General features: G+C 39.3%; 1 protein-coding gene across 16 annotated transcripts in view; it reads left to right on the plus strand.

Annotated features, from left to right (window-relative positions):
- The first annotated feature begins 1653 nt into the window (after positions 1-1653).
- The window catches only part of MARK3 (microtubule affinity regulating kinase 3), a 92384-nt gene continuing 69661 nt past the window's right edge, over positions 1654-24376 (plus strand). For 14 of the 16 annotated variants that reach the window (XM_032482741.1, XM_032482744.1, XM_032482742.1 and 11 more), the window contains exons 1-2: positions 1654-1792; positions 17560-17751. In XM_032482741.1, the coding sequence (XP_032338632.1) occupies positions 1742-1792; positions 17560-17751 (243 nt within the window). In that variant the 5' untranslated portion in view covers positions 1654-1741. The remainder of the gene's footprint in view (positions 1793-17559; positions 17752-24376) is intronic. The other 2 variants (XM_032482751.1, XM_032482752.1) reach the window with 1 other exon arrangement.

The following is a 24376-nucleotide window of genomic DNA, read 5'->3' on the forward strand; positions in this document are numbered from 1 at the left end:
ATACCCACTACAAGGGCTTATCTGTTACTGAAGTTTTAGAATATGGGTTCAAACCCCAGCTTTGCAGCTAACCAACTTGGGTACTTTGGTCAAGTCCTTATAAACTGTTTAGACTTGGGATCACAAGGTGTGTCTGCCCGGTCTCCCAGGGTTACCGTGAGGCTTAAATGAGGTAACAGATGTAATGGACCCACAAGGTAGACTGTCAGCAATAGTTCGTGTTACTCCCGCCCATTCCGCTCTCCTGCCGCCGAACCCTGCACAAATGCATTCCATCCACCGCTGTCCAGGCTCTAAGCAGGTCCACGAGACACATTCAGAGGCACAAGAGCAAAGAAGGCTTCCAGGGGAGGTACCATTTCTAACGTCCCAGTCTGCAAGCATCCACCGAGCTGGCTCCAAGGTGAGACCCGGGGATGCTTCCAGCCCTCCAGCAGCTACATGCTGGTGTGTAAGAAGAGTTTGGTTAGAAATCCCCTACCGGCATTTAGGCAGCGGACCCTGGGGGCTTCCAGGGCTTCGCTTTATCCCCCCCCGCTTCTCCGCCGCCCCAAGCACTTTTCCTTCTGGGTCCGGGTCCTCGAGGGCAGGACGCGTCTGCTGCCCTCAGGATGCAGAGCTCAGCCGCCCCCACTCCCCGTCTGCTCACAGCCGGAGGCAGGAAGGGTGACTGAGTCCTCGGCTCCCGGGTCACCGTCAATGATGCAGGAACTCGGCTCCTCCCCGCGGTCCCGGCCCTACAATTGCTGTCAAGACTCGATTTGGGGCAGCGCGGCCCCAGCTTTTGGGGGAAGCCACCACAGCTTTTGCACACAGCCGGCGCTCGATCAACACCGTGAATGCCAGTCTGTCAGTCAAGCTCAGGCAGCCGCCCCGGGCCGTTTGCCGGCTCTTTTGGGGGTGCCTGCCAGCTCCGGACGCGGGGAACCCACCGCCCCCGCCGCGAGCCGGGACGGCCAACCTTTCCCAGCCTTGGGCACCGCCCACTCTGCCCCGGACAGTGCCAAGTCGCCCCTAGCAACAGCAGCCCGGCCGGCTTCCTCGGGCCGCGCTGATTGGCCCAACTCCGGGAGCGGCGATGTCGTCACTTCCGGCACCCGGAGGCAGCAAAGGAAGCTGAGGGGCGGCCATCTTGGGTCCGTGAGGCTCGGAGGTGCCGGGAGCGGAGGTGTCGGCGGCCACCGGGAGGAGGCTGAGGCGGAAAGCGAGCCCGAGAGAGAAGAGCAGCCAGGCGCAGGCGCCGCCTCCGCAGCCCCCTCCATGGTCGGCGCCCGCAGCCCGCGGCGACCTGTCTTATACCCCACCTCCTCCACATCCTCCTCCTCTTCAGGGGCCCCCAGCGGCGCTGTGTGGAGGCTCCGGATCTGAAATCCGCGGCGCGACGGGCGGGGACGGAGGAGGAGGCGAGGGGGTCCCGGCCCGCGGGGCGCCCTGAGGCGCGGGGACGCCTGCGGGCCGACCCACAGCCCGCCGCCGCCGCTGCTGCCGTCGGCCCGGCCCCGACATTGCCACCCGCGGGGCTCCTCGGCGCGGCCGCCGGGGCCGGGGAAGCATGAGCCCCGCGACCCGCCGGGGGACGGCCCGGGCCCGGCCCGGGATCTAGACGGCCGTGGGGGAGGGGAGCCGCCCTATCGCAGCGCCGCTCCAGAACCGCCGGGCGCTCGACGCCGCCGTCGCCGGCCCCCGAGGGCCGCGCTGTTTTGTTTCACCCTCGCGTCGTGCAGAAGCGAAGTGAAGTAAAATGTCCACTAGGACCCCGTTGCCAACGGTGAATGAACGAGACACTGAGAACGTGAGTAACCTGGGCGGTTTCCCCGCGTCGGGTCTCCTCCCGCCGCGTCTCCTCCCGCGGCCTCCGGGAGCACGACGGCAGCCCTTGCAGCCGGGGGTCTCCCAGCCCGGGGCGCTCTGGGCGTAGTGGGCAGCCGTGGGCGCCGGGACTCCGCCAGGGCGGACGCTTCCTGGGGAGGCGGCCCTCCTGCCGCTCGCTTGCGGGCCGGGGAAGTGCGTGCGCCCGTGATTACGCTGGAGTCCGGTTTGTCAGGGAAGCCCGGAGCTTGCAGCGTTGCCAGCCAGTGTCTTGAGAGGCTAGGTTGCCTCGTAGTGGAGTATCCCAGTGTGTCTTGATCTCTGCAGTGTTGAGGGCTCTTTTAAACTCTCTTAGTAAATTAGGCAGGCAGCTCATGAGAGGCTGCCAGGCTAAAAACATGTTCGTGGTGTTGAGTAAAAGTAATTGAATCAAGTGGACTGTCCTTTGTGCCTCGTTCTTTAAATTGCCTGGAGCGAAGTTTAGTGACAGCCACTAAAACTAAGTGCCCACCGAGGAATCTCTTCGGCCCCCTTGGGAGGAACTCCAAACCTGTTCAGAAGTTCTTTGAGAGAACTTACACTTAATTAAGGAGTAACTTCGTTTCCTTACGAATCTGTTTTAAAGGAGTTGGTTAAGCATGTTTGAAAGGAAGATGCATAGTGAAGCTGCCGTGTCACTCACTGCCTAGCCCAGGGCCACCCACTCTGGGCTTAGCTTTCCTCCTTCCTAAAAAGAGGTTGGCTCAGATGAGCTCTTAGGTCCCTCTTAGCACTCATTCTATGATTTTGTAAAAGGAAGCTTTGATTTTGTTCAAGTGAACCTTTTAAAAAGGCCAGGATCACCATTTTTAGGGAATGACAACTTACGGTAGAAATTCCACTGGAGAAATGTTCACTCTGTCCAAGTGCTTTCTGAACTCTTTTCTAGCACTGGGTTCAGAACTATTTCAATCTAGCTGTGAGTTACCTTCTGTTAAAAACAAAAACATCTAGAAAATAACTTGTAAAGAGACTTCATTGGTCTTTTATTATAAGTGTTATGAGGTAATACCTGGCAAGAAAATGCTATCACTCAGGAAAAGCTTCGTTGCTCTGCCTGTTTTCATGCTTTCAATAATGTCCTGAGACATTGTGGCTTAGAGATATCAAATGCCTTCATTTTAATCTTCAAAATGCCACTTGGTTGCTGGATAAGTATCAAGTGATTTAATCTTTTGTGGAAACCTTGGTCTAAAGCATCCCTGTAGTATATTACTGTGTGGTGTTTAATGCCCTTTAACCTGGTAAATAAGTTGTACAGTGGTGTACATTCCTTAATAGGAGATGGATTAGATGAAATTACATGAAAAGTAATAGAAAGTCTAGACTAGGTGAGTCTGGGAACTCATTTTCTTGTAGACCCTTTGAAGAACCTATTTCTGACTTCATAATTTTCCTGTTCTTTGACTACCTTGTAGGGTGGAGCAAGCAAAAAAAATGAGTTGATTAGCTTTGCTTCATTGACTTTCACTCTAAGAAGCAAAATCTTACATTGAGCCAGAGCAGTAGCTCCATACTTTTTAAATAAACTGAAGCCAAAACCGATCAAGTTTGTTATAATGATGTACGCCAAATGGGTCTTTACCTTGTTCTCTGTTGAATCATGTTGTAATCTTTTTGTGTGTCATTAGGAATTACTAACTTTATAAATAGTGTAGGATATGGAGTGTGCTTTTATTCTCATGGAATGTATTTAAAACTGAGTTTTGGGGGAGGAAGGTATAGCTCAAATGGTAGAGCACATGCTTAGCATGCATGAGGTCCTGGATTCAATCCCCAGTACCTCCTTAAAAAATAAATAAGTAAACCTAATTACCTCTCCTCCCCTCCAAAATAAAATAAATAAAATAAATTAAAGGAATGAATAAAATAAAATTGAGGTTTTGACAGTGTTAAAATAGAGATTTGTAGCACATCGTTGCATTAATCACTGTGCCCTGTTCTTGTGTAACTGTGGTAATTGATGTGTTCTGGAAGTAGTTTTGTGTCTTTCACAATGTGGCGCCCTTGTGTCAGGGTTTACATGTCTGGCATATACCGTATCATTTATCTACCATTACTGAACTGCTAAGTATTAGACTTTTTGCCAATTGAGTGATGAGGGTACAAGAATGAATGGGAGTTCGCAGTCCATTGGGCAGCTCTTTTGCTAACTTCAGGTTTATTGAGATAGAACGTTCACTCTGTTTAAGTGTATAGTTTGATGAGTTTCGACAAATTTATAGTCATGTAACCATCATCACAGTTAAGTGAGAGAACACTTCCATTGCCCCAAAAGATCCCTGGTGGCCCTTTAAAGTCAGTCTCCACTCCCTTCCCCCAGTCCCTGGCAACCACTGATCTGTTACCTGCCCCTATAGTTTTACCCTTCCTAGAACCTTATTTAAATGGTGTCAAAGATTATATAATCTTGTGTCCAGCATCTTTTACTTGGCATAATACTTTTGAGATTTAGTCATTTTTGTGTATCAGTAGTTCATTCCTTTTATTGATGTATATGATATTATTATAATATAACATTATATTGTAAGTAGTTCATTGTTTGGATATACCACAGGTTTTTTAATCGCTTCACCAATTGATGGACATTTTGGCTGTTATGACTAACAGCTTTGTCTTTATATTTTGTGAAAAGACTTTCCATTTTGCTTACCCTAGGAATCTTATTTAAATTTTAAGTAATTATATATAATTGTGATAACAATGTTGCTTACAGATCAAGATTAATAAAGGGTAGATAATTTGCAAGAAGAATATTATCTTTATCCTAGTTAACTACTTTATTTTCATTTGTCTGACTTCTAAATGTGAATATCCACTTTTAGCGGATAGGCATATAAAACATAAGATGTTACCAAATCATTTTAAAACTCAAAAGGACGAGCCAGACAATCTGACCTAATGAGAATGTTGAGGCTTAAAAAGGTGACAGAGTCTCTACTGGGCCTCAGATGTCCAGCTTAGTCCTCTCTGCTTTTTTGTGTATCAGGCTTTCTCAAAAGCTTATGTACTAATTATTCAACTAGGGAAATGTGGTTGTACCAATACACAGAGTATAATTAAAATAAGAATTTAAAAAAATGTTTTGTTATGGAAAATTTCAAACAAATATTTAGAGAGGATTTAATAAGTATTTATCAGTGATTCTCAACTGGGGATTTCTCCCACACACCCCCCTCCAGTGGACACTGGACAGTGTCAAGACATTTTTGGTTGTCACTACTGAAGAGTTGCTACTGAGCGGGAATGCAGCTAAATATTTTACAATACATGGGACAGTGCTCCCTGTCCCCCCAACAAAGAAATATTTGGCCCACAGTGTCAGTAGTGCCAGGGTTGGGAAACCCTGGTATATAGTTCAATGACCAGTCTTATTTCATGTGTTCTCTTCCCCAAGAAGCAAGTTCAATACTTGGTATCATTTCATCTCCAAAGCTTTTAGAAGAGATAAAGCCTCTTTAAAAATGTAATAACCCCTTTATCATAATTTTTTAATGTAAAATATAATATCAGTGCTTAAGTTTCCTCAGTTGTCTACTTTTTTAATGCTTTGTTCAAATTAGAATCCATCTTGAGTCCATGTATTATAGTTGGCTAATATGTGGAGCAAGATACTTTTTTAAAGGCGACAAAAAAGCTTGCATTTTAGTTTATGTTCTACAGTTGAGTTGTATAGAAGTCATGGACAAATCAAATCCTTTTTGTATACTGGTGAAACTAGAAAAGTATTTTTCGCTTATATTTCAAAGCGTATGACACTTTGTAAGTAAGCCTGGATTATTTGCCTAAGTACCAGACACCTCAGGAGTTTGCCAATTTAACAGCTCCTAGAGTGTGTGCACACTGTGTACTTACTTACTGTTAGTTAATGTAGACAGTTATTGGAATTTCTTATCTCTGTGAAGTATATAAACTGTTGGTGGTGTAGTCTAGCCAGCTGTTGGTTATGTGAGGCTATTAACATGGTCAAATTTGAGTGCCTACTATGTGTATGACACTGTGCTAGGAACCATACTGCTCCTGCTCCTTAGCACTTCCCAGTCCCTGCAGAACTCAGCACTCTGAGCTTTGTGAAACTGGTCTGTAAACTCAAACTGTAGTGAACACCAGAATCACCTGGAGGGCTTAGGAAAGCGCTGATTGCTGGGCCCCGACCCCAAACCTTGATTCTACTTTTGGGGCCCTAGAGTTTTCATTTCTAACAAGTTCCCAGGTAATGTTGATGCTACAGGTCCAGGGGCCACACTTTATGAATTGCTGTCTTAGTGTTTAGTGAAGGCTTGCCAACTAAACTATATTCCTTTAGATTGTATTATGACTAAAGAAGAGAGATTTTCAGTAGTTTCGTTTTCAGGTTCCTTGAGTTTTTTTAAGTTGGTTCTTTGTGGGAAAGTATGCTTCTGGATAATAAAAATAGTTGCCATTTGTTGATCACTTGCTATATATCAGGCACCAGTACCAAGTACTTTATATAATATTTCATTTAAAATATGTAATATGGTTTCATTTAATCTGCTTAACTTCCAGCCACAGCTATCTATTGAATCAAGCTATTTGGGTCTTTTAAAAAAAGTTGATCTCTGAAGAATTAATATTTTTTATTGGGTCAAAGTGTTTGGGGAAAGATCTTATTCAATTTGAGAGTTTTTGTTTCTTTTTTATGTAAATTAAGTGAAGGTGGAAATTTGTAATGAGTAGAATATTGGTCGTTTTGATTGTGTAGTGCATGATTATTTATATTGTAATACTTATACACAGTTTAATATGAGTTAATAGCACCTGTTATCTTTCATTTCAAAGAGGATTATTCTGGATTCTAAGATATAGCCAAATTTGTTTCCAAACTGTTGTAAGAGGGAGTGCCGCCCCTTTCCGATCACCATTGGGAGGACTAATGCAGAAATTCACTTGTCTCACATCCATTTTGTTTTATTTTTATTTATTTATTGCCTCACATCCATTTTAAACTTTTGAAATAAATGTGGAGAAAAGAAATCTCTTCCCTGGGAATCTGCCAGCTTTAATGTTGTCTTACACAGGAATTTAAAGAATGTGCTTGGAGTTGGTTTGCAAGTAGTAATAAGGGGTTTGTGCTGACCTAGATGCACCTGTGTGTACAGTAATTGAGAGGGCAGAAGTTGGCACTGGAAGAAAAGGACATTTTTGGGGGGAGTCCAACTTTTTCTTCAAGCTAGAGTTCTTTAGCCCTGCCCTTCAGCCACCTGAGCTATTCGGCCATAGTTAGTCTTATACAGTCTCATGTAGACTAGATCAGGCATTGTTTCTGTGGGTTACCTGGGATCTTGGTGTTCAGAGTTGAAGCTTGAACAGAGATTGAGGTGTTTTATTTGTATTTCTTGCTATAGTTAGGCAGTTGCTTTTGGGTCGAGGTTAAAAATATTGTGGGGGTTGTATCATGGGCATTTTATGTGAAAATCTGTACTGGGAGGGTGATGAAGTTTTGAGTAAGCTGAACTCAGAGGTTTTCCTTCCAGAATGTTATATAACCGCATTCTTTTTGTAGTCAGTATCTTTATGACTTCATTGACTACAGTAGCAGATTAGAATGAGAATCCTGGAGAGGAGTAGACTAGTACCATTTCCTACCTTAGCCTTCTGCTCTTAGACTTAGCATTCTTTATCCAGAAGAATAATTTAAACTGGGCAAGCAGTTGTTGTTGAAGGCATTTGAGGTGTTTTTGATGGCATTCTGTTCACATACTGTCTTCCACCTCTTTCCTTGTCTTCCTTCCCTTGCATAGCCCTTGCCTATCCTCAGCCTGCCTTGGGACTCATGCATGTAGTAGCTTTACTAGTGGAATGGACTGAAAAAGAAGGTTGCCTTCTAGACATTAAAGACATTCAATGATAAAGAATCTTCCACATACCATGGTAATGTAGTCTAATTTTTCCCACATTTCTGTTAACTTGGATTCTTAACATTTATTTCCTAGTTGTCCTGTTCATTGCTGTAGAACTAACCACTCTACAACTTAGTAGTGTAAAACAAGAACCATTTCATTATACTCACAGATTTTGTGTGAGGAGTTCAGTCGGGAATGGCTTATCTCCTGCTGCATTATGTCTGGGACATAGTTTGGGGGAATCATGAGAAACTATGGGGATTTGAACAGCTGGGCTGGAAGATCCACATCCTAGACTGTTTCTTCACTTACGTATCTGGCACCTTGGTAGGTATTGTTAAAAGGCTGGCCTTGGCTGGGACTCTTGGCCAGAGCGGCCTCTCTAGCATGGAGACCTCAGTGTGATCGGACTTCTTCCTAGGTGGCTCATTGTTTCAGCAAACAAGATGAAAGCTGCCTGCCTTTTATGACCTAGCCTCAGAAGTCATATAGTATTACTTCTGCCATTTTCTCTTGGTTAAAGCAGTCATAGGCTCCCAGATTCAAGCATAAGGGACATGGACCTTATCTTGTAATGGGAGGTGTGTCAAAGTCTTTGGGGTCATGTTTTTCAAATCACTGTAGTAGTAACTCTTTGGGTTTATAATCTGACCTAACATTTTACTGTTGATCTTGGACAAGTTATTTAACTTCTTTATTCCCCAGTTACCTCATCTGTAAAATGGGATTGGTAATAGTAACGACTTCATAGGGCAGTTAAAAGCCTTGCACGCTCTGCCCTCCCTTCCCTCTTTGTTCTCATCTTCTGCCTCTCCTCACTCCCTGCAGTAACAGACCCTGGTGTCTTCTTGCTGTTCTTTGAACACACCAGGGATAATCCAGCCTCAGTGCCTTGATGTTGGCTCTTCTCGTTGTGTGAACACTTTCTTCCAGATATCCACACGGCTAACTTTCTCACCTCCTCCTCTTTTCACGCATCACCTCAGTGAGGCTTACTTTGACCATCTGTGGCCCTCCCCACCTCCCTAATCCTGATCTAGCTTTTTTTTATATATAATTTACATATTTGTGTTTACTCTGTTTTGTCATTTTTCTCTGGTGTACTGAAAGCTCTATGAGAGCAGGAATATTGGTTTTGTTTACTGATACTATTTCAGATACCTAGAACATGGTAGTCATTTATTACAAGTGATCAGTAAATAAATATCAGTAGAATTAGTGATTAGATGAGACAATATGGGTAAAGCATTTTAGAATGGTGCCTGACACATAGTAATAGATAAATGGTAGCTGTCATTAATGTCTAGTTTACTGGTCTTTCCATCTCTCATCTCTGTCTTCGTCTTTTTCATCTCATGTCCTGAGTTTTCAGCCTCTTCCCCTCTGATTCGTTCCAATGAAATCATCATCTTTTTTAAAACCTCATGTAAAGGGAGGCTTGAAAAGTCTATGCAGAGTCTGGGCTTGGAAGTGAGAGTAAAGATGGGAGCCTAAGACTGTGGTTAAGGAGAGATTCAGACACATCTGAGGTAGGGTGGCGAGATGTGGTGCAATAACAAAACATAAAAAGAGAAGTTGGGATCTGGAATTACAGGCTTGCATTCTAACCAGTCTTCAAATATAAATAACCATGGGCAAGTTAATTACTTGTCTGAGCCTCATTTTTAAACATTTAATTTAGGAGAGGGGCTTTAAAATGGCGGAATAGAAGGATGCAGAGCTCCTCCTCACCTACAGATACATCAAAAATACATCAACACGTGGAAGAGTTCTCACAGAATGCCTAAAAATTTAACTAAAAACTTTAATTGATAATAATTGACATTATATTAATTTCAGGGGTATAACATAATGATTTGGTATTTGTATATATTGTGAAATGATCACCGTAAGTAGTTAATGGTTGATGTCCATCACCACATATAGTTATAGATTTTTTTGGTTATGAGAATTTAGAAATCTATCCTCTTAGCAACTTTCAAATACACAATACAATATTACTAACTATAGTCACCATACATCTTTTTTATTTAGCAAAAGGGAATAACACCATCTATTCAGGGTTGTTGTGACTGAAGAAACTAACACCTGTGAAGTGTTAGGCCCACTCTACTCCACATGATGGGGGTTCTTTAAATGTTAAGTCCCTCTCGAGGTAGCTTTTGTAGTGTTATTCAAAAACTGGATAATCTAAAGTCTTTAATGTAGTATTCAAAGTTCTTGACCCACCTTTCTAGCTTTGTTATTTCTAACAATTCACCTATATAAATGTAACACTTAAGCCAGACTATTCCCCTTGGCTATTTATTCACCTAGCAGTTTCATACCTGCTGGTTGCCAGGTCCTGTGTGCTGAAAATAACAGATGAGAAAGTTTTTGCACTAAGAGAGCTCATTGGTAGATACTTTAGTGCAGGAATTGACTCACTCAGCTAAGGAAGGAGGTACAAAGCAGAACTGACAGCCTAATCAAAAACATAAAAACAAGAAATTGCCAGCAGTCAAGATGTCAAGGAACTAAAGCCATTTTTTTTCCCCAGTGTTAATGGCGCATGAAAGAGTTGTGAGAAATGAAAATGGCTAGACCTGCAGGTTAAGGGAAGTCACCACCCAGCTCCCAATCCTCGCCCGGGTCCCCCAAGCTTTTTTACCTTACCGTGTGCTAGTACCTGGTTTGAAATGACCTTCATCTCCCATTGGAACTCTACTGCTTGTCCTTCAGAGACTCCATCCCTTCATCTCCAGGATACCTTTTTTCCTTCATCTCTCTCAAATGTGATCATATCCTCTGAGTGCTTAGAGCTGCGTTGTCCAGCACAGTAGCTACCAGCCACATGTGGCTACTGAGCACTTGAAATGTGGCTGGTCTGAATTAAGATGTTCTGTAAGTATAAAATATATACCATATTTCAAAGACAGCATGAAAAAAGGAATGTAAAATCTTGATCTTTTTATATTATGTGCTGAACATTTGGGAGTATATTAGGGTAAATAAAACATTAAAATTAATTTAACGTATTTTTTTTAAATGTTGCTACTATAAGATTGAAAATTACATGTATATCTCATGTTATAGCTGTTGGATGGCTCTGGGAGTATTCACTTTCTGACTTTTCTCATGGGGCAGGGATTGCCCCTTGTTTCAGTTACTGTTTCCCATGTTAGCTCCCCAGCTAGATTACGAGTGCCTTAAAAGTTTGACACTATGGTTTTCTATTTCTTTTATCTTCTTGTAGTGCCTTCTACTTAATAAGTGCTTAGCATATAGTTAACTGGTCAGAAGCTTCTGAGTCAGTTTTCTTTAGCCACAATTTATTTGTGTCTGTAGTTCTTCTGAGGATTAGAAGGTAAATTATTTTTCAGTGTATTTCATTATTATGATGGTTCACCTGCTCTACCAATAATAAGTATTTTATTACTAGTGAAATCAATTTGGTGGAATTTATGGATATGAACGGTAATAGTTCCCCTTTCCTATTACTCATATTCTTGGAAACATTTTTATAAACTCACGTCCAAAAAGTCACGTTATCTGTGATCACTGTGAGGCCATTCTTTTCCTTTATTTATTCCTGTTAATTCCTATGTGTCATTTCCCTTATTCCTCCAAGAGGTTACCATTCTAACATTTTAATATGTTGTCATGTGTGTAAATGTATGTGTCATTAAAAGTGTATGTTTGGTACTTTGTGTAAATATTACATATGTTTCATCTGTGCATTGAACTTGTTGCTTCTAACTGCTGTGTAGTGCTCTGTAGTATGAGTCTACCACATTTTATTTGTCTACTCATCAGGATAGACGTTCAGGTTGCCTCCATCTCCCTGCCACCACACACACACACACACACACACACACTCTCTCTCTCTCTCTCTCTCTCTCTCTCTCTCTCTCTCTCTCTTCTCTCTCTCTCTCTCTCTCTCTCTCTCTCTCTCTCTCTCTCTCTCCAACAATGAGTAATGGAATTGTGTAAGAATGTCTTGGGGATGTGTGGCTAGAAGTGGTCTTGCTGGGGCACAGGAAACGTCAGTACTTCCAGGTTGCTCTGGATGGCTCTATCAGCCCACACTTCCACCAGTAGTGCATAGGGGTTTGGTATCCCTGGTTCTTACTGACATTGGGAATTACCAGCTTCCTAACTTTTTTGCCAGCCTACTGGCTATAATGTGATACCTCATTGTTAACTTGTGTTTCTTTATGATTTGTAGTATATCTATATATTCCTTGGCTTTGTTGGACATTCTGTAAATTGCCCTTTTTCCTTTGTCCCTTTTTCTGTTTGGTTGTTGTCTTTTTCTTGTTGATTCTTAGGTGTTCCTTGATTTTCTGGGTATTAATCTGATGTAGGTTTTAGACATTGCATGTGTCTTCTATCATCTTTCTGTAATGCCCTTATTGGACAAAAATCCTTAATTTTGGTGTAACCAACATAAACTTTGCCTTATGTTTGTGCTTTTGAACTTTTACTTAAAACACCTGGGTCACAAGGATATTCTCTTACATTTTGTATGTTAACCTTTTGTCATTTTACATTTCACATGTACATTTTTTATCCCTCTAGATTAAAAGGGAGCCTGCCTTTTATGTAGGGATTTAGGCAGAGATCTAGTTTTATTTTTCTTTATAGGCTGACATAGTGAACCAGTTTTCCCACTGTTAGCACTCAACAGGCCATCCTTTCCCCACTGGTTTATAGGACCATTTTAACCGTATCTTACGTTCCCATACATTTATGTCTTTGTATTTTGTCACATTGATCTTTTTCTGTTGTGCCAGTACCCCACAGGTTTTCTTTTCTTCTCAAATTCCTGTGGCTTTGTAGTGTATCGTAATTTATGTATCTGTATGTGTATCTATTGAACTTTTTATTTGGAAATAATTTTAAAGTTAAATAGATATTGCATAATTAGTACAGTGTTCATGTATACTTTTCACTCAGCTTCCCTAATGTTAACACTTAGATAACTGTGGAACAGTTATGAAAACCAGAACATTAACATTGGTCTGATACTGTTAATAGTCACTGCAGAACTTACTTGAATTTTTACCAGTTTTTCTCTGGGGTTCTCTTTCTGTTCTAGGATCCAATCAGAGATCCCACAATTTAATTTTGTCTGATGTTTTCTCAAAATTAGATTAGGTTATATATTTTTGGCAAGAATGCCACAGAAAAGATGTGCCCCTCTCAGTGCATGCTATTAAGAGTATGCAGTGATAGCTATGTCCTGTTACTGGTGTTAATCTTGAGCACTTTTTATTTCTGAGTTTTTTTTAACTGTTCTTTTTCAAGGCTGACCTTGCAGCCCTGAAATACTCATCCATGTACACTTTAGGGTAAGTTTAAAATTACTCATAAACTACTGGCTGAAAGTGTTGAGATTGCATTGAACTTGTAGCTTAATTTTGGTAGAATCTGTCCAAGAGTGTGGAATTCCCATTTATTCAGAGTGTCTTTTATGTCTTTTATTAAAAATTTAAAGCTTTCTCCAGAGAGCTGTTATATATTCTCAATTAAGTTATTTTCTACCTACATTATAGCTTTTATTGCTATTATAAATGGTTACTTTTAGTTAAATTTTGTGGTAGGTTACTTCTGGCATAGAGAAATGTTACAGGTTGATCTTGCATCTTGCCAGGCTCTCTCGTGAGTTACACTGGTATCTCCAGTTCTTTTGGTTTGTAAGTAGATCATATCATCTGCAAATAATGATATTTTTCTCTTTCCTTCTGATTTTCATATCTTATAACCTTTTTCCTTAAAATATTAACCATGACCTCCTGTATTATGTTAAATTATGGTAGTGATAATAGTGATAAATAATAAATAATGGTAGTGACAATAGGCAGCTTTGTTTTGTTTCTGACCTTAAAAGAATGTAAAGTCTCTATTTTAGTGTAATATTTGCTGAAGGGTTTTGGTCTATGATTTTTACCTAGTTAAGAAAGTTACACTCTTCCTAGTTTGCTAAGAGTTTCTTTAAACACAAATTATTCAATCTTATCAGATATTTTTTCCTGCAGTGAATGAAATAACTGCCCAACTGCTTTGAAGAATGAATTATGATTTTGTGAATATCTCTAATGTACAAAAATATTTGGGGGATAGCCTCTTATTGTCACAATCTGGCTTTGTAGGTTTTTTTACATTGAAAAACCTGCCCATGTGTTAAGGAGGTGGCTTGTTTATTTTAAGGATTAGAAAGGATGTGTGGGCACATGTCTTGTGTTTTATTGAAGGGACTAAACTCTGTTCAGGAAAGGTTTAAACATAGCATAAAGTTGTTGTAAACATTTAAACTTGATTTTATAAGTAGTCTTCTCAAATTTCAGATTGGTATTCTAGCAGATAAATCCAAGGGCAAACCTGGAACCATATTTATTATGTTAAAAAACCACACACACAAATTTTTTTGGTGTCTGTGTATCTAAGGTATATTCCTATTTGTGTCATCACAAATATAATGATTTATATTCTATGGCTCTTTTATATATAGATACTTTTTAAAAGAACTGTTATGTATAACATAAAATGAAATGCATTCCCCATTCATTTTTCTTACTGCTTCTTACATTAATATTGATATGGCCCCTGTAACAGTTTAGTAGTCCTTTGTCTGAAAATGACAAAACCTAACATGATGGCTTAACCAAATAAGGATTTGTTTTTCTCAATGAAAGAAATCTAGACAGCTTCTAGCTTTGGATCAGCAGTTCAGTATTATTAGAGCTGGTGGTTTTATAAAGTATTTTCATCTTTTATGTTTGAGACCTTGTGAGTGCATGATCACTTACACAGCTCCAAGTATTGTGGTTGCATTCAAGGCGGGAGAAGGGGCTATACTAGTGTATCTATATCCTGTTACGAGAAGCAAAAGTTTTCCAGAATCCCCCAATGGACTTCACTAATGAGAACTGACCAGAACTAAGCCATATGCTACCTCCAGCTGCAGCGAAGTTTGGGAAAACAAGAATTTCACTGGCCATGTTGCTTTTCCAAACACACATCTAGCTTCTCTGAGAAATTAGGAAGGAAGGAATGGATATTGAGTAGGTACCTACAGTGTTTACTTCATTCCCTAATAATAACCTGGCAACTTAAGTGTTTTGCATTAACGAGAGGTTTTAGTTTGAAAATGAATGTGTTTTAACAGTTATGAGTTGTTAATTGTCTTCTGTCTTTGGCTTGATTCTGTATAATTTTTAGTAGCACTACCCATATACTAGTTTTCATGGTGGATGAAGTGGTATCGTCTCAATTCCCTGGGAAGAAGAAGGATCAGGACTCTTAAAATCTTTTAAGATTTAAACAGCTTTGGAAAAAAATATGAAAACGAATATATGTATGTATATGCAAGATTGGGACATTGTGCTGTACACCAGAAATTGATGCATTGTAATTGACTGTACTTCAATTAAAAAAAAAAAGAATTAAACAGCTTTGAGTACCTGTTAGTGCTGCCACAGAAAGTGGCTACTGAAGAATTATGTAACTTTTTTTGGTCCTCAGGTTGTTTATCGTCACCTTAGGGAGAAAAGAAATTCATGCATGAAATAATTGGCAAGAATCCAAAATTATTAAAATGCTTAGTATTGACATTGAGTGTTATGATACAGGAATAGGGAAGCTTTTCTTCTTTAGGGCCACTGATGGATACATGGGAAAAATTAAAACAAGGTCAAGTAGAAGCATAAGGCAATTTAATTTACTTCTGTTTTGAGACAATTTTTTAAGTTAAACACATTAAATTTTAAAATTTAAGGATTTTATGTAAGGAAACACCAAATGAAATATACTAAGTTTAACTCTGTTGGAATTTAACAAACATCAGATATTTTGATCTGTTACATGAGTTTATAATCTTATGGGGAAATACAGTTTTCTTTTTGCTTTGTATTATGATTATTTATTTGCTTAAGGGTCTATTAGGTTAGGCTAGGTTATGCTGTAGTAATATACTTGACCACAATCTTAGTGGCTTAACATGATAAAAAAAGAGCTTCTTCACACAAAGTTTACCTGGGGGTCATTGGCTCCATGAAGACTGATCTCCATGTCCAGGCTTATTTGGTCCTCTGGCCCTGCATCTTTGGACACTGCTCTGGGTCCAGGAGAGCAGAAGACAACAGACAATTGGAGTTAGAATTTGCATTACAACAGCACGTCTTGGGTACAACAGAGTATACCTGTTTTGTGTAAGGCCTTAGTGTCATATCTTAGTTGTTTTAGTTTTTGCTTTGATCAACAAATTCTCACTTATAAATATACTGTTTTCCCAAAGTTGTAATCTGGAAATTAGAATCCATTTTGTATGTTTGTTTTGTTTTTGTTTGAGAGGGGAGGTTAACTAGGTTTATTTATTTACTTATTTTAATGGAGGTACTGGGGATTGATTGAACCCAGGACCTCAGTGCGTGCTAAGCACACACTCTTACCACTGAGCTATATCCCTCCCCCTAGAATCCTTTTTGTTATAGGAACAAAGTTGCTTAGATTTGTAACCAGTTTGTAAAAGCCTGTTTTACCTAAAATATACATTTACAGTAAGAAACATAGAAATTAATGTTTGCAATGCAGTGTTATGTGATAACTGAATTAAACAGAAGAGAACCTATCACAAAACCTGGTACTAGGGAGAGAGATACAGAGGAATATGAACAAGTAGATGGAGATTAACATGGACATTCTGAAAAGGGAAACTTTTTTTTGGAACATTTTTTTATTGACTTATAGTCATTTTACAGTGTTGTGTCAAATTCCAGTGTAGAGCACGATTTTTCAGTTATGCATGAACATACATATATTCATTGTGAAAGGACAACTTTTGAGGGCTTCAGAGGTTGATGGTCAGATTCTTAAGCTTTCACTGTAAGATACTTATTTTTCCTTTTTCCTTGATAGGAGTGTCTTACAAAGCATAGTTTCGTATGTTTATCCCTAGAATCAGGCTTGTTTTGACCTATACGTAGAGAACACAAGAAAGACATTTTCCTGGACAAAACCTTAGAAGAGAGAAAAGAATGAAGGAAGTCAAAAGTGTCTGTGTGAGCGTCCTGAGAGGGAGAGGCCTTCCTTGAGCAGGAAGGAGTTAGCTGCCGTGAAGGGAAGGCATTGGGACCCGGCCTCCGTGAGCATGTGTGGGGAAACAGGAAGTGCTAGGCAGCTGGCTGCTTGTGCGTACAGACTTGTACACATCAGACTAACCTGACTAGTACCTTTGTGTTTAGTATGGTTAGAACCTTTGTGTTTAGTATGGTTATAGAGTCATGCATGATCTGTTTTATCTTTGTGGAGCATGTTGAGTACTGTATTCATTGATTCAACAAATATTTATTAAGAGGTACACATTATTTTGGATTATTGTTAGTAGCATAGTTTGGAAAGGAGTTAAGAATCCAGATTTCTTTGGATTTCTCACTAGTGATTTGGCCGTGAATAAATCACAAAAGTATCCTCATCTGGTGAATGGTGATACTAGCTGTTCTGCCCACTTCACAAAGTGTGTTAAGGATAATGTGTGCTGGTACATTTAATAGCATATGGAAAAGTTAAGTTCTTTATAAGTGTAAGGCAGCTCTGTTTCTCTTATTTTTTGTTATAGCCACATAAAGAAAATACCTCATTTCTTTCTGAACACCCAGTTGAATTTAAACACTTGATATTTCTCTTCTCAGCATTCTCTTGTTTTCCTCATAAATTTGTATCATGTGAGCAGATTCCTTTAAAGTGCCAGATGCATTGGGATTAAAATTAAAGCAGTGATGTTTTGTTCTTCAACTTGAAGCTCTTAAAACTTGTCAGGTACTATGGTTCTCTCATTTCCTTACCTTTGTCATATGTTATATTGTAGCACACGTCACATGGAGATGGGCGGCAAGAAGTTACCTCTCGCACCGGGCGCTCTGGAGCACGGTGTAGAAACTCTATAGCTTCCTGTGCAGATGAACAACCGCACATCGGAAACTACAGACTGTTGAAAACAATCGGCAAGGGGAATTTTGCAAAAGTGAAATTGGCAAGACACATCCTTACAGGCAGAGAGGTAAATACAAATTATGCTTGATTTCTGTTGTGACACTTGATCTGTTTAGTTCCATGTGAGAGAGAGAGGGGAAGAGAAGTATATATAGTTGGGCTTATTTCTAAGCTAATTCAACTTTTTTTTTTTTTAAGAACAAGAAACATATATTAATTATCTGGGAGTTTTTATGCTATCCCATTTCTTTAAATGTGAAGATTATATTGAGAATTTGAATAGTCTTTCACATTTAAAAAGAGGTAGACTTTTGTTCTTTTTCAGTAGTAAATTCTACCACCATAGTAAAAATTTGGGACTTCATCTGTAAGCTCATGGAACCTGCAAATCAGTAGTGTTGTCTGTTTTTATAGATTTATCTTCAAGAGGTTTCTTCATCTCCCCAAATATTTTTCTCATAGCTTGTGTTTGAGAGGTTATTGTGTGGGAATGCACATGCTTTCCTAATATTTGTGATAATGGCTTTCTGCTCAACCACATTCCATATTTATTAAAAACACTTCCGTTAAAATTGCTACTAAATTAGCTCCCTCCTCACATTCTACTTTGTGCAGTCCAGAAAGAACCTGTTTTGCTTCTTTTGACATAGTTTCTTGCGTTTGGATCTTTGTACCTTTACGTGAAGTACACTTCAGCCTTTTGTGTAGGAATCACTTCTTTTGGAAAGTAGTCATAGACAGACTCCCTTTCCCCAGGCATGGGAGTCATGTTAAAAATCCTGATACTTCCCTCAGATGGCATGTTTTACGTTATTTTGGAATTGCTGATTTACCTGTCTTCCTCCTCTAGTCTGTTGGGTAGACATCAGTACTTAACTGTGTTTGACACTTATTAGGTACTTAATAAATATTCGTTGTGTGAATTTAATGACACTTTTCAAGGAAGCTTTTTAAAGAGATGCTTCCCCTGTATCGGGGCCTCGTGATACCTGTGCCAAGACTGTATTACAGGTGTGCAGTTGTATTGATGCCTGCACCCCAGCATGCCTGGGGCTGCTGGAGCAAGACCTGCTCTGGCTTTGCTGCAATTTGCTCTCTAAGATATTCTTATCTTCTGTGTGTGCTGGGATCTAAAGAAGGTTGGGGAGTCTTTGTGCTAACTGGAGTCTTAAATAAAGACTGCAACTAAAAATGTACCGCTTCACATTTCATCTCAATTTTAGTGGCAGTTCCCCGGTTAAGACTCCTTGTAGAAATGCCTGGACTACTTTTGGAATCAGTGAATGGGTGGAGCTTTCTTTGCTGCCTTTGATCAAAGGTTTTTGTTTATTTGGGTGTTTTGTTTTGTTTTTTAGGGGGGTAGGGGGTGTTAATTAGGTTTGTTTGTTTGTTTAATGAAGGGACTGGGGATTGAACCCACGACTTCGTGCATTCTAAACATGCACTCTACCACGGAGCTCTACCCTCCCCGCTTCCTTCACCAATCTCAGGTGTTTACTTGGCCAGTTTCTTTCTGTAGGAAGAGATGGTGGATTACAAGAGGAGTGGGATAGACAGACCCCTCTCCCCTTTTACAGAGCTTGTGTGTCTGGAGTGTGGCCTGCCATGTTGACATCTAGTAGGTTCTTTCTCCAGAAATGCTTGAATCTGATTAGATAGTAGCTACATTTTAAAACATTTTTTTTTAACTTTGGACAAAACAATATTACCCCCCCCCATTGTAGGTGTTACCCAGAATCATAAGATATAAACATTGTAGAAATTCATTAGGTAGAAGTAAAAATTCCTTGAACTTTTCTCTCCTCAAAGAGGATCACTTTTAGCAGTTTGATGTAGATTACCACAGTTTTTTTTAATATATACAGTAACTTTTTATTTATTTTAACAAAGAGCCTTGTGGGACATAATGATAATTTTTCTTAACGTACTTGACCATGTCTGGATCTTAGATCACACACATTCTGTTTGATGGAACATCATTTTCCAATGTGTGCTGGTGCCATGGTTTATCCCCTGTTGGTGGGCATTGGGTGGTTTCTGATTGCTTCGCTATTACAAACACCTGTAGTGATTGTTCTTTAACATAACTCTGTGTGTTCTTACTAAGAGCATTTCTGTAGGATAAATTCCTAGGAGTGGAAGTCCTGGGTCACAGGGATCAGTATTTGGCACTGTAATAGGTACTGCTTGATTGGCTTGAGAGAAAGGTTTTTACTTAACATTTTTCTAAACCCTTGCTAATGCTGTAGATGATTTTTATCTATCTGATGGGCAAAAAATGGTATTTAAAAAAGGATTGCTTTTTTCTTGATAACCATTTAGATTGATATTTTCATATTTGTGTTATTCATTATTTTCTTTTTAAAATAAATTTCCTGTTTGTATCCTTTACCGATTTTTCTTTTCTGTTTTAAATTTTAGTGATTTAAAATCCTTTGTGTATTTCAGACATCAGTCTGTCTGGGTTTCATGTCTAATTCAGGTTTCATGTCTTGGTGAGGAAGGTTTTCTTTGCCCCAAGATTTTAAAAGTGACTCTGTTCTTTAAATACTCCTGTGGCTGACGTTTGAATGTTTAATTCATTTGGAAGTATATTTTGGGGTATTAGTATGAGGTGTGTAGGTCTTTAACTTTTTTTTTCTCATGTGGATTACTGCTTGACTCAGTATATCATCTGTCCTTTCCCCCTGACTTCTAAATTCCCATATATGTCCTTTTGTTTTTCTGATTTATTTATTTAGTTTTGTACCCATAGCATGGTATTTTTATTACTGCAGCTCTTGATTGTACATGTTGATTTTTCGGAGTAGATTAAGTCCTCTGTTGACTATTTTTATTTTTCAAAAATTTCATATCTCTTCTTGCCATTTACTCTGTCAGATGGATTTTAGAATTAAGTTACCATGTTCTAAGAACAGACTTACTGGAATTTTGGTTAGATTAATTTTGGTGGGAATTGAATTTATAAACTGATGAGGGGGAATTTGCTATTTTATTGATTCCAAGTCTTTCTATCAAGAAATATAAAGTGTGCCTCAACTTTGTTTTTAAGGTTTGTAATCTTCATCTGGGTTTTTCATAAAATTCTCATTCAATTCGTTCCAAGATATTTTATAATTTTTGTTGCTATTGTGAATGGGATTTGTGAATATATGGGAAAGCTATATTTGTACATTTGTACATTTGTACAACATCTTGTATCTGAATACCGTTTGAATGAACTCTCATTTTGGACATTAAAATTAAGCAAGTTTATGTTACTTTAAAAATTATACATTGTTATTCGTTTTGGTTTACAGTTCTGTGAATTTTACTGCATTTATAGATCGATACTACCAACACCATAATCGAGATACAAAGCAGTTCCATTACTTCAGAAAACTCCCTTGTGTGATCCCTTTATGGTTGCCCCCTCCTCTCTGGCAACATAACCTCCTGCAATCACATGTTTGTTCTCCATTCTCATAATTTTGTCTCTTTCAAGACTGTCAAGTAAATGAGATCATACAGTAAGTTGCCTCACTCAGTATAATGCCTTTGAGATTCATCCAAGTTGTTGAACATGGTGTTGATGGTCTGTTCCTTTTCATTGCTGTGTGGTATTCCATTGTGTGGCTGGACCACAGTTTGTACCCACTCCCCCACTGAAGGACATTTGAGTTGTTTCCAGTGTTTGGCATTTATCAATGGAACTGCTATAAACATTTCTGTTCAGGTTTTTATATGAACATAAATTTTAATTTCTCTAGGATAGTCAACCTGGGAGTGGGATTGCTGGGTCATGTGGTGAAAAACAAGTTTTTCTATAAGGTTGGTTTTATTACAGGTTTATTACAGTGTAATATTCCTAACAGAAAGAAACTTAAAACCTCTGGTCTGTTTATTACTGTGCTTTTATCACTTGGTGCTGTTCTCAGCCCACTAAAAGCTAGTCTTTATTTCTGTCAGCATTCTCTTGCATTTCAGTGGGAATGTGATGTATCTTGCCTGTCAAGGTAGCTAAGACTGCTACAGAAAACCCAGTGTTCTTGAGTGCTATTGGTGATTTGGAGACTGAATTCATTCTGAGTCAGTATAAGACAATTACTCTATTTTACGTTAAGAGACAGTTTTAACTGCTATCCTTGGAGTCAGAATAGCAATGTGGTAGAATCATATAGTGAAAAGAATTCCCTAAAAGAAGAGAACGGGGATAATCTGGATCATACACTTATGTTACAAGGTTATTGTGAACATAAAAGATGCTCAAGAAAATTTATGAATTGGAAGAATGGCATTTCTACTGAACAAATTCGTGTAATGAATTATAAACAAGAGAACATCTTACATCTAGAGAACAGTTTCTAATCAAGTCTTTAAAGTGGAATGATTGTGGTAGACATCTGGTGTAGGTGAGACCCCTCTTGCTAGGATGATTCTTCATTTTTAGACCATGAACCAATCAGAAATACGCCAAAATCCTTATTTTACGTATGTTTAAAAATACAAGCTCTAGTCATAAAATTCATCTGATTTAGATCTTTGGTCAAAATGCTACTTATTACTCTTATTGTCATAGAAGCAGCCGTCCCATTTTTGGGATTTGGGGATGTTAGTTCCATCTGCTGTCATGTGTTTGGCTAGCTTTTCACAGCTGAAGATTATTTTGGTCTTTGAAATATTGTCCGTTTTAGTATTAGTTTTCTTTCAAGTCAAGGTTTTATTTCAAGTTCATTTTTACCCCCCACTTATTTTTATAGCCTCCCAGAGATCTCTCCCCTTACATGAATCATTGGAGAATTTACTTGTATCTGTCATTTGGTACTTAATTGAGGCTGTTTTTTATTATCTTAAAAAATTATTTTTTCAAAAGTGATGCATGTATGTAGGTTAAAAAGTCAAATAATACTAAGAAGTTCCTAACTGAAACTGGACTCTTCCCACTCATCCTTATCACTCAGTAACATTACTCAAAGGCTCCTACTTTCAAATTTTTCAGGATCTTTCTTCTGATACTCTTGGTTATTTCCAGATTTATTATTGTAGACATCACTGACTTTCTCCATATGGAAGATGGATATGGCTTTCTTGAATAACTCACTTCCATATCTACTTTCCTTTCCTCAGTCTTTCTTTTTAATACTTTTTATTGAGTTAGTCATTTTACAATGATGTGTCAAATTCCAGTGTAGAGCAGTTTTTCAGTTATACGTGAACATACATATATTCATTGTCATTTTTTTTCGCTGTGCTATCCTCAGTCTTTCTGTTGCAACAATGTATTTGGTTAAAGTTAAAGTGTTTTTATTTAATTAAGCTATGTAAATATTGTTCAGTATTGGACCACAATAATTTTTTTTATTACATAATTTTTTACTGTGTTTAGAATTAATAGTTGCCTCAAGGTTTTTTTGGGGGGGATAGGGGTAAAAAGGCTTGCTTGCTTGCTTATTGATTGATGGATGGATTGATTGGAGGTGCTGGGGATTGAACCTTGTGCATGCACAGCACTCACTCTACCACTGTGCTGTCCCCTCCCCCATCAGGTTTTTTATTTTTAAACTGTCTTATGGTTCTGTGTATTTTCTGCTAGTTGTCCCAGGTGTTCCAATATATCTTTCAGCTATCTTGCAGTACCCATGCATATGATGTAATGTTTTAGTTTAAGAGAGAATAGGGGGATGGAGATTAGAGACAGCAAGAAAGCTCTTTCAAGGCACAAATAAATGAGATGGTGGCTACAGAGAGATGTCAGGCCAAGATATTTTTTTAAAGGTGGGCAGAATACCAACATGTTTGTCTGCTAATGGCAGTAATTTAACAGGCAGTAAAAGTGGTGCTTGTGAGAGATATTGGAGGGGTGAGAGTGGATGGTAGAAGAATTGGCCTTGGATAACTTGGATGGTTCTTACTTAGAAACAGGAGGAAAGTAGAGTACCAGGTACTATGCCAGTACTCTGTAGGTGAGTGGTTCTGTGTGGTGGTGGGAGCTTGAGAAGTTTTCTTATTGCAGCTCTTTTTTCAGTAAAATGGAAAGGGAGATTATCAACTAAGAGTGTGATTATCGAGGAGATAGGAGATACCAGAGATCTGAGAAGGTTACAGTAGCTAATGGGCTAGCAGAGTGAATGGAATGGAGAAATGCAGTAGAATTACCAGGCAGCCCTAAAGCTTCTTTGAGGTTGGTGATCATGGATTTAAAATGGAAATAACAGCACAGCTGTAACTTACTTTCCAGCAACATTCAGTTAACCAGGTGCAGGCATGACGTTTGTAGGTGGTTGGAATTTTGTCACACTTAGTGATATGGAATACCCAAGGGAGTGATTACAATGAAGGACTACAGATCTAAGTCGGAAGTAAGAACTTGAAGGGGAAGGCAGACCATAAGAAGGTGGTGGGATCAATGGATTATAGATCCTGCTGAGTTCAGACAGTTACTGGAGTTCTAGAATGAGTGGATGGGAAGAGTAGGAAGAGGTGGTTAGAGTGGGGAACTCAGTAAGATTAAGATCATAAAGGGTTTTCAGATGCTGATAGTTCTAAAGACTAGTGTATATAACACTGTAAATGGCTTAAGCATGTGGCTTTTTTTTTCCCCATTTCTAGAAGCTTTTTAGACCTTTATCCTTTATCCTTGCTGTTTAGAAATTTCACAGTGAAGTCCCAAAGAGTTGGTCTTCATTCATTGTTCCTGGTGCTCATCGGACCCT

Source organism: Camelus ferus, chromosome 6, assembly GCF_009834535.1.
Source record: "Camelus ferus isolate YT-003-E chromosome 6, BCGSAC_Cfer_1.0, whole genome shotgun sequence".
Taxonomy (NCBI): Eukaryota; Metazoa; Chordata; class Mammalia; order Artiodactyla; family Camelidae; genus Camelus; species Camelus ferus.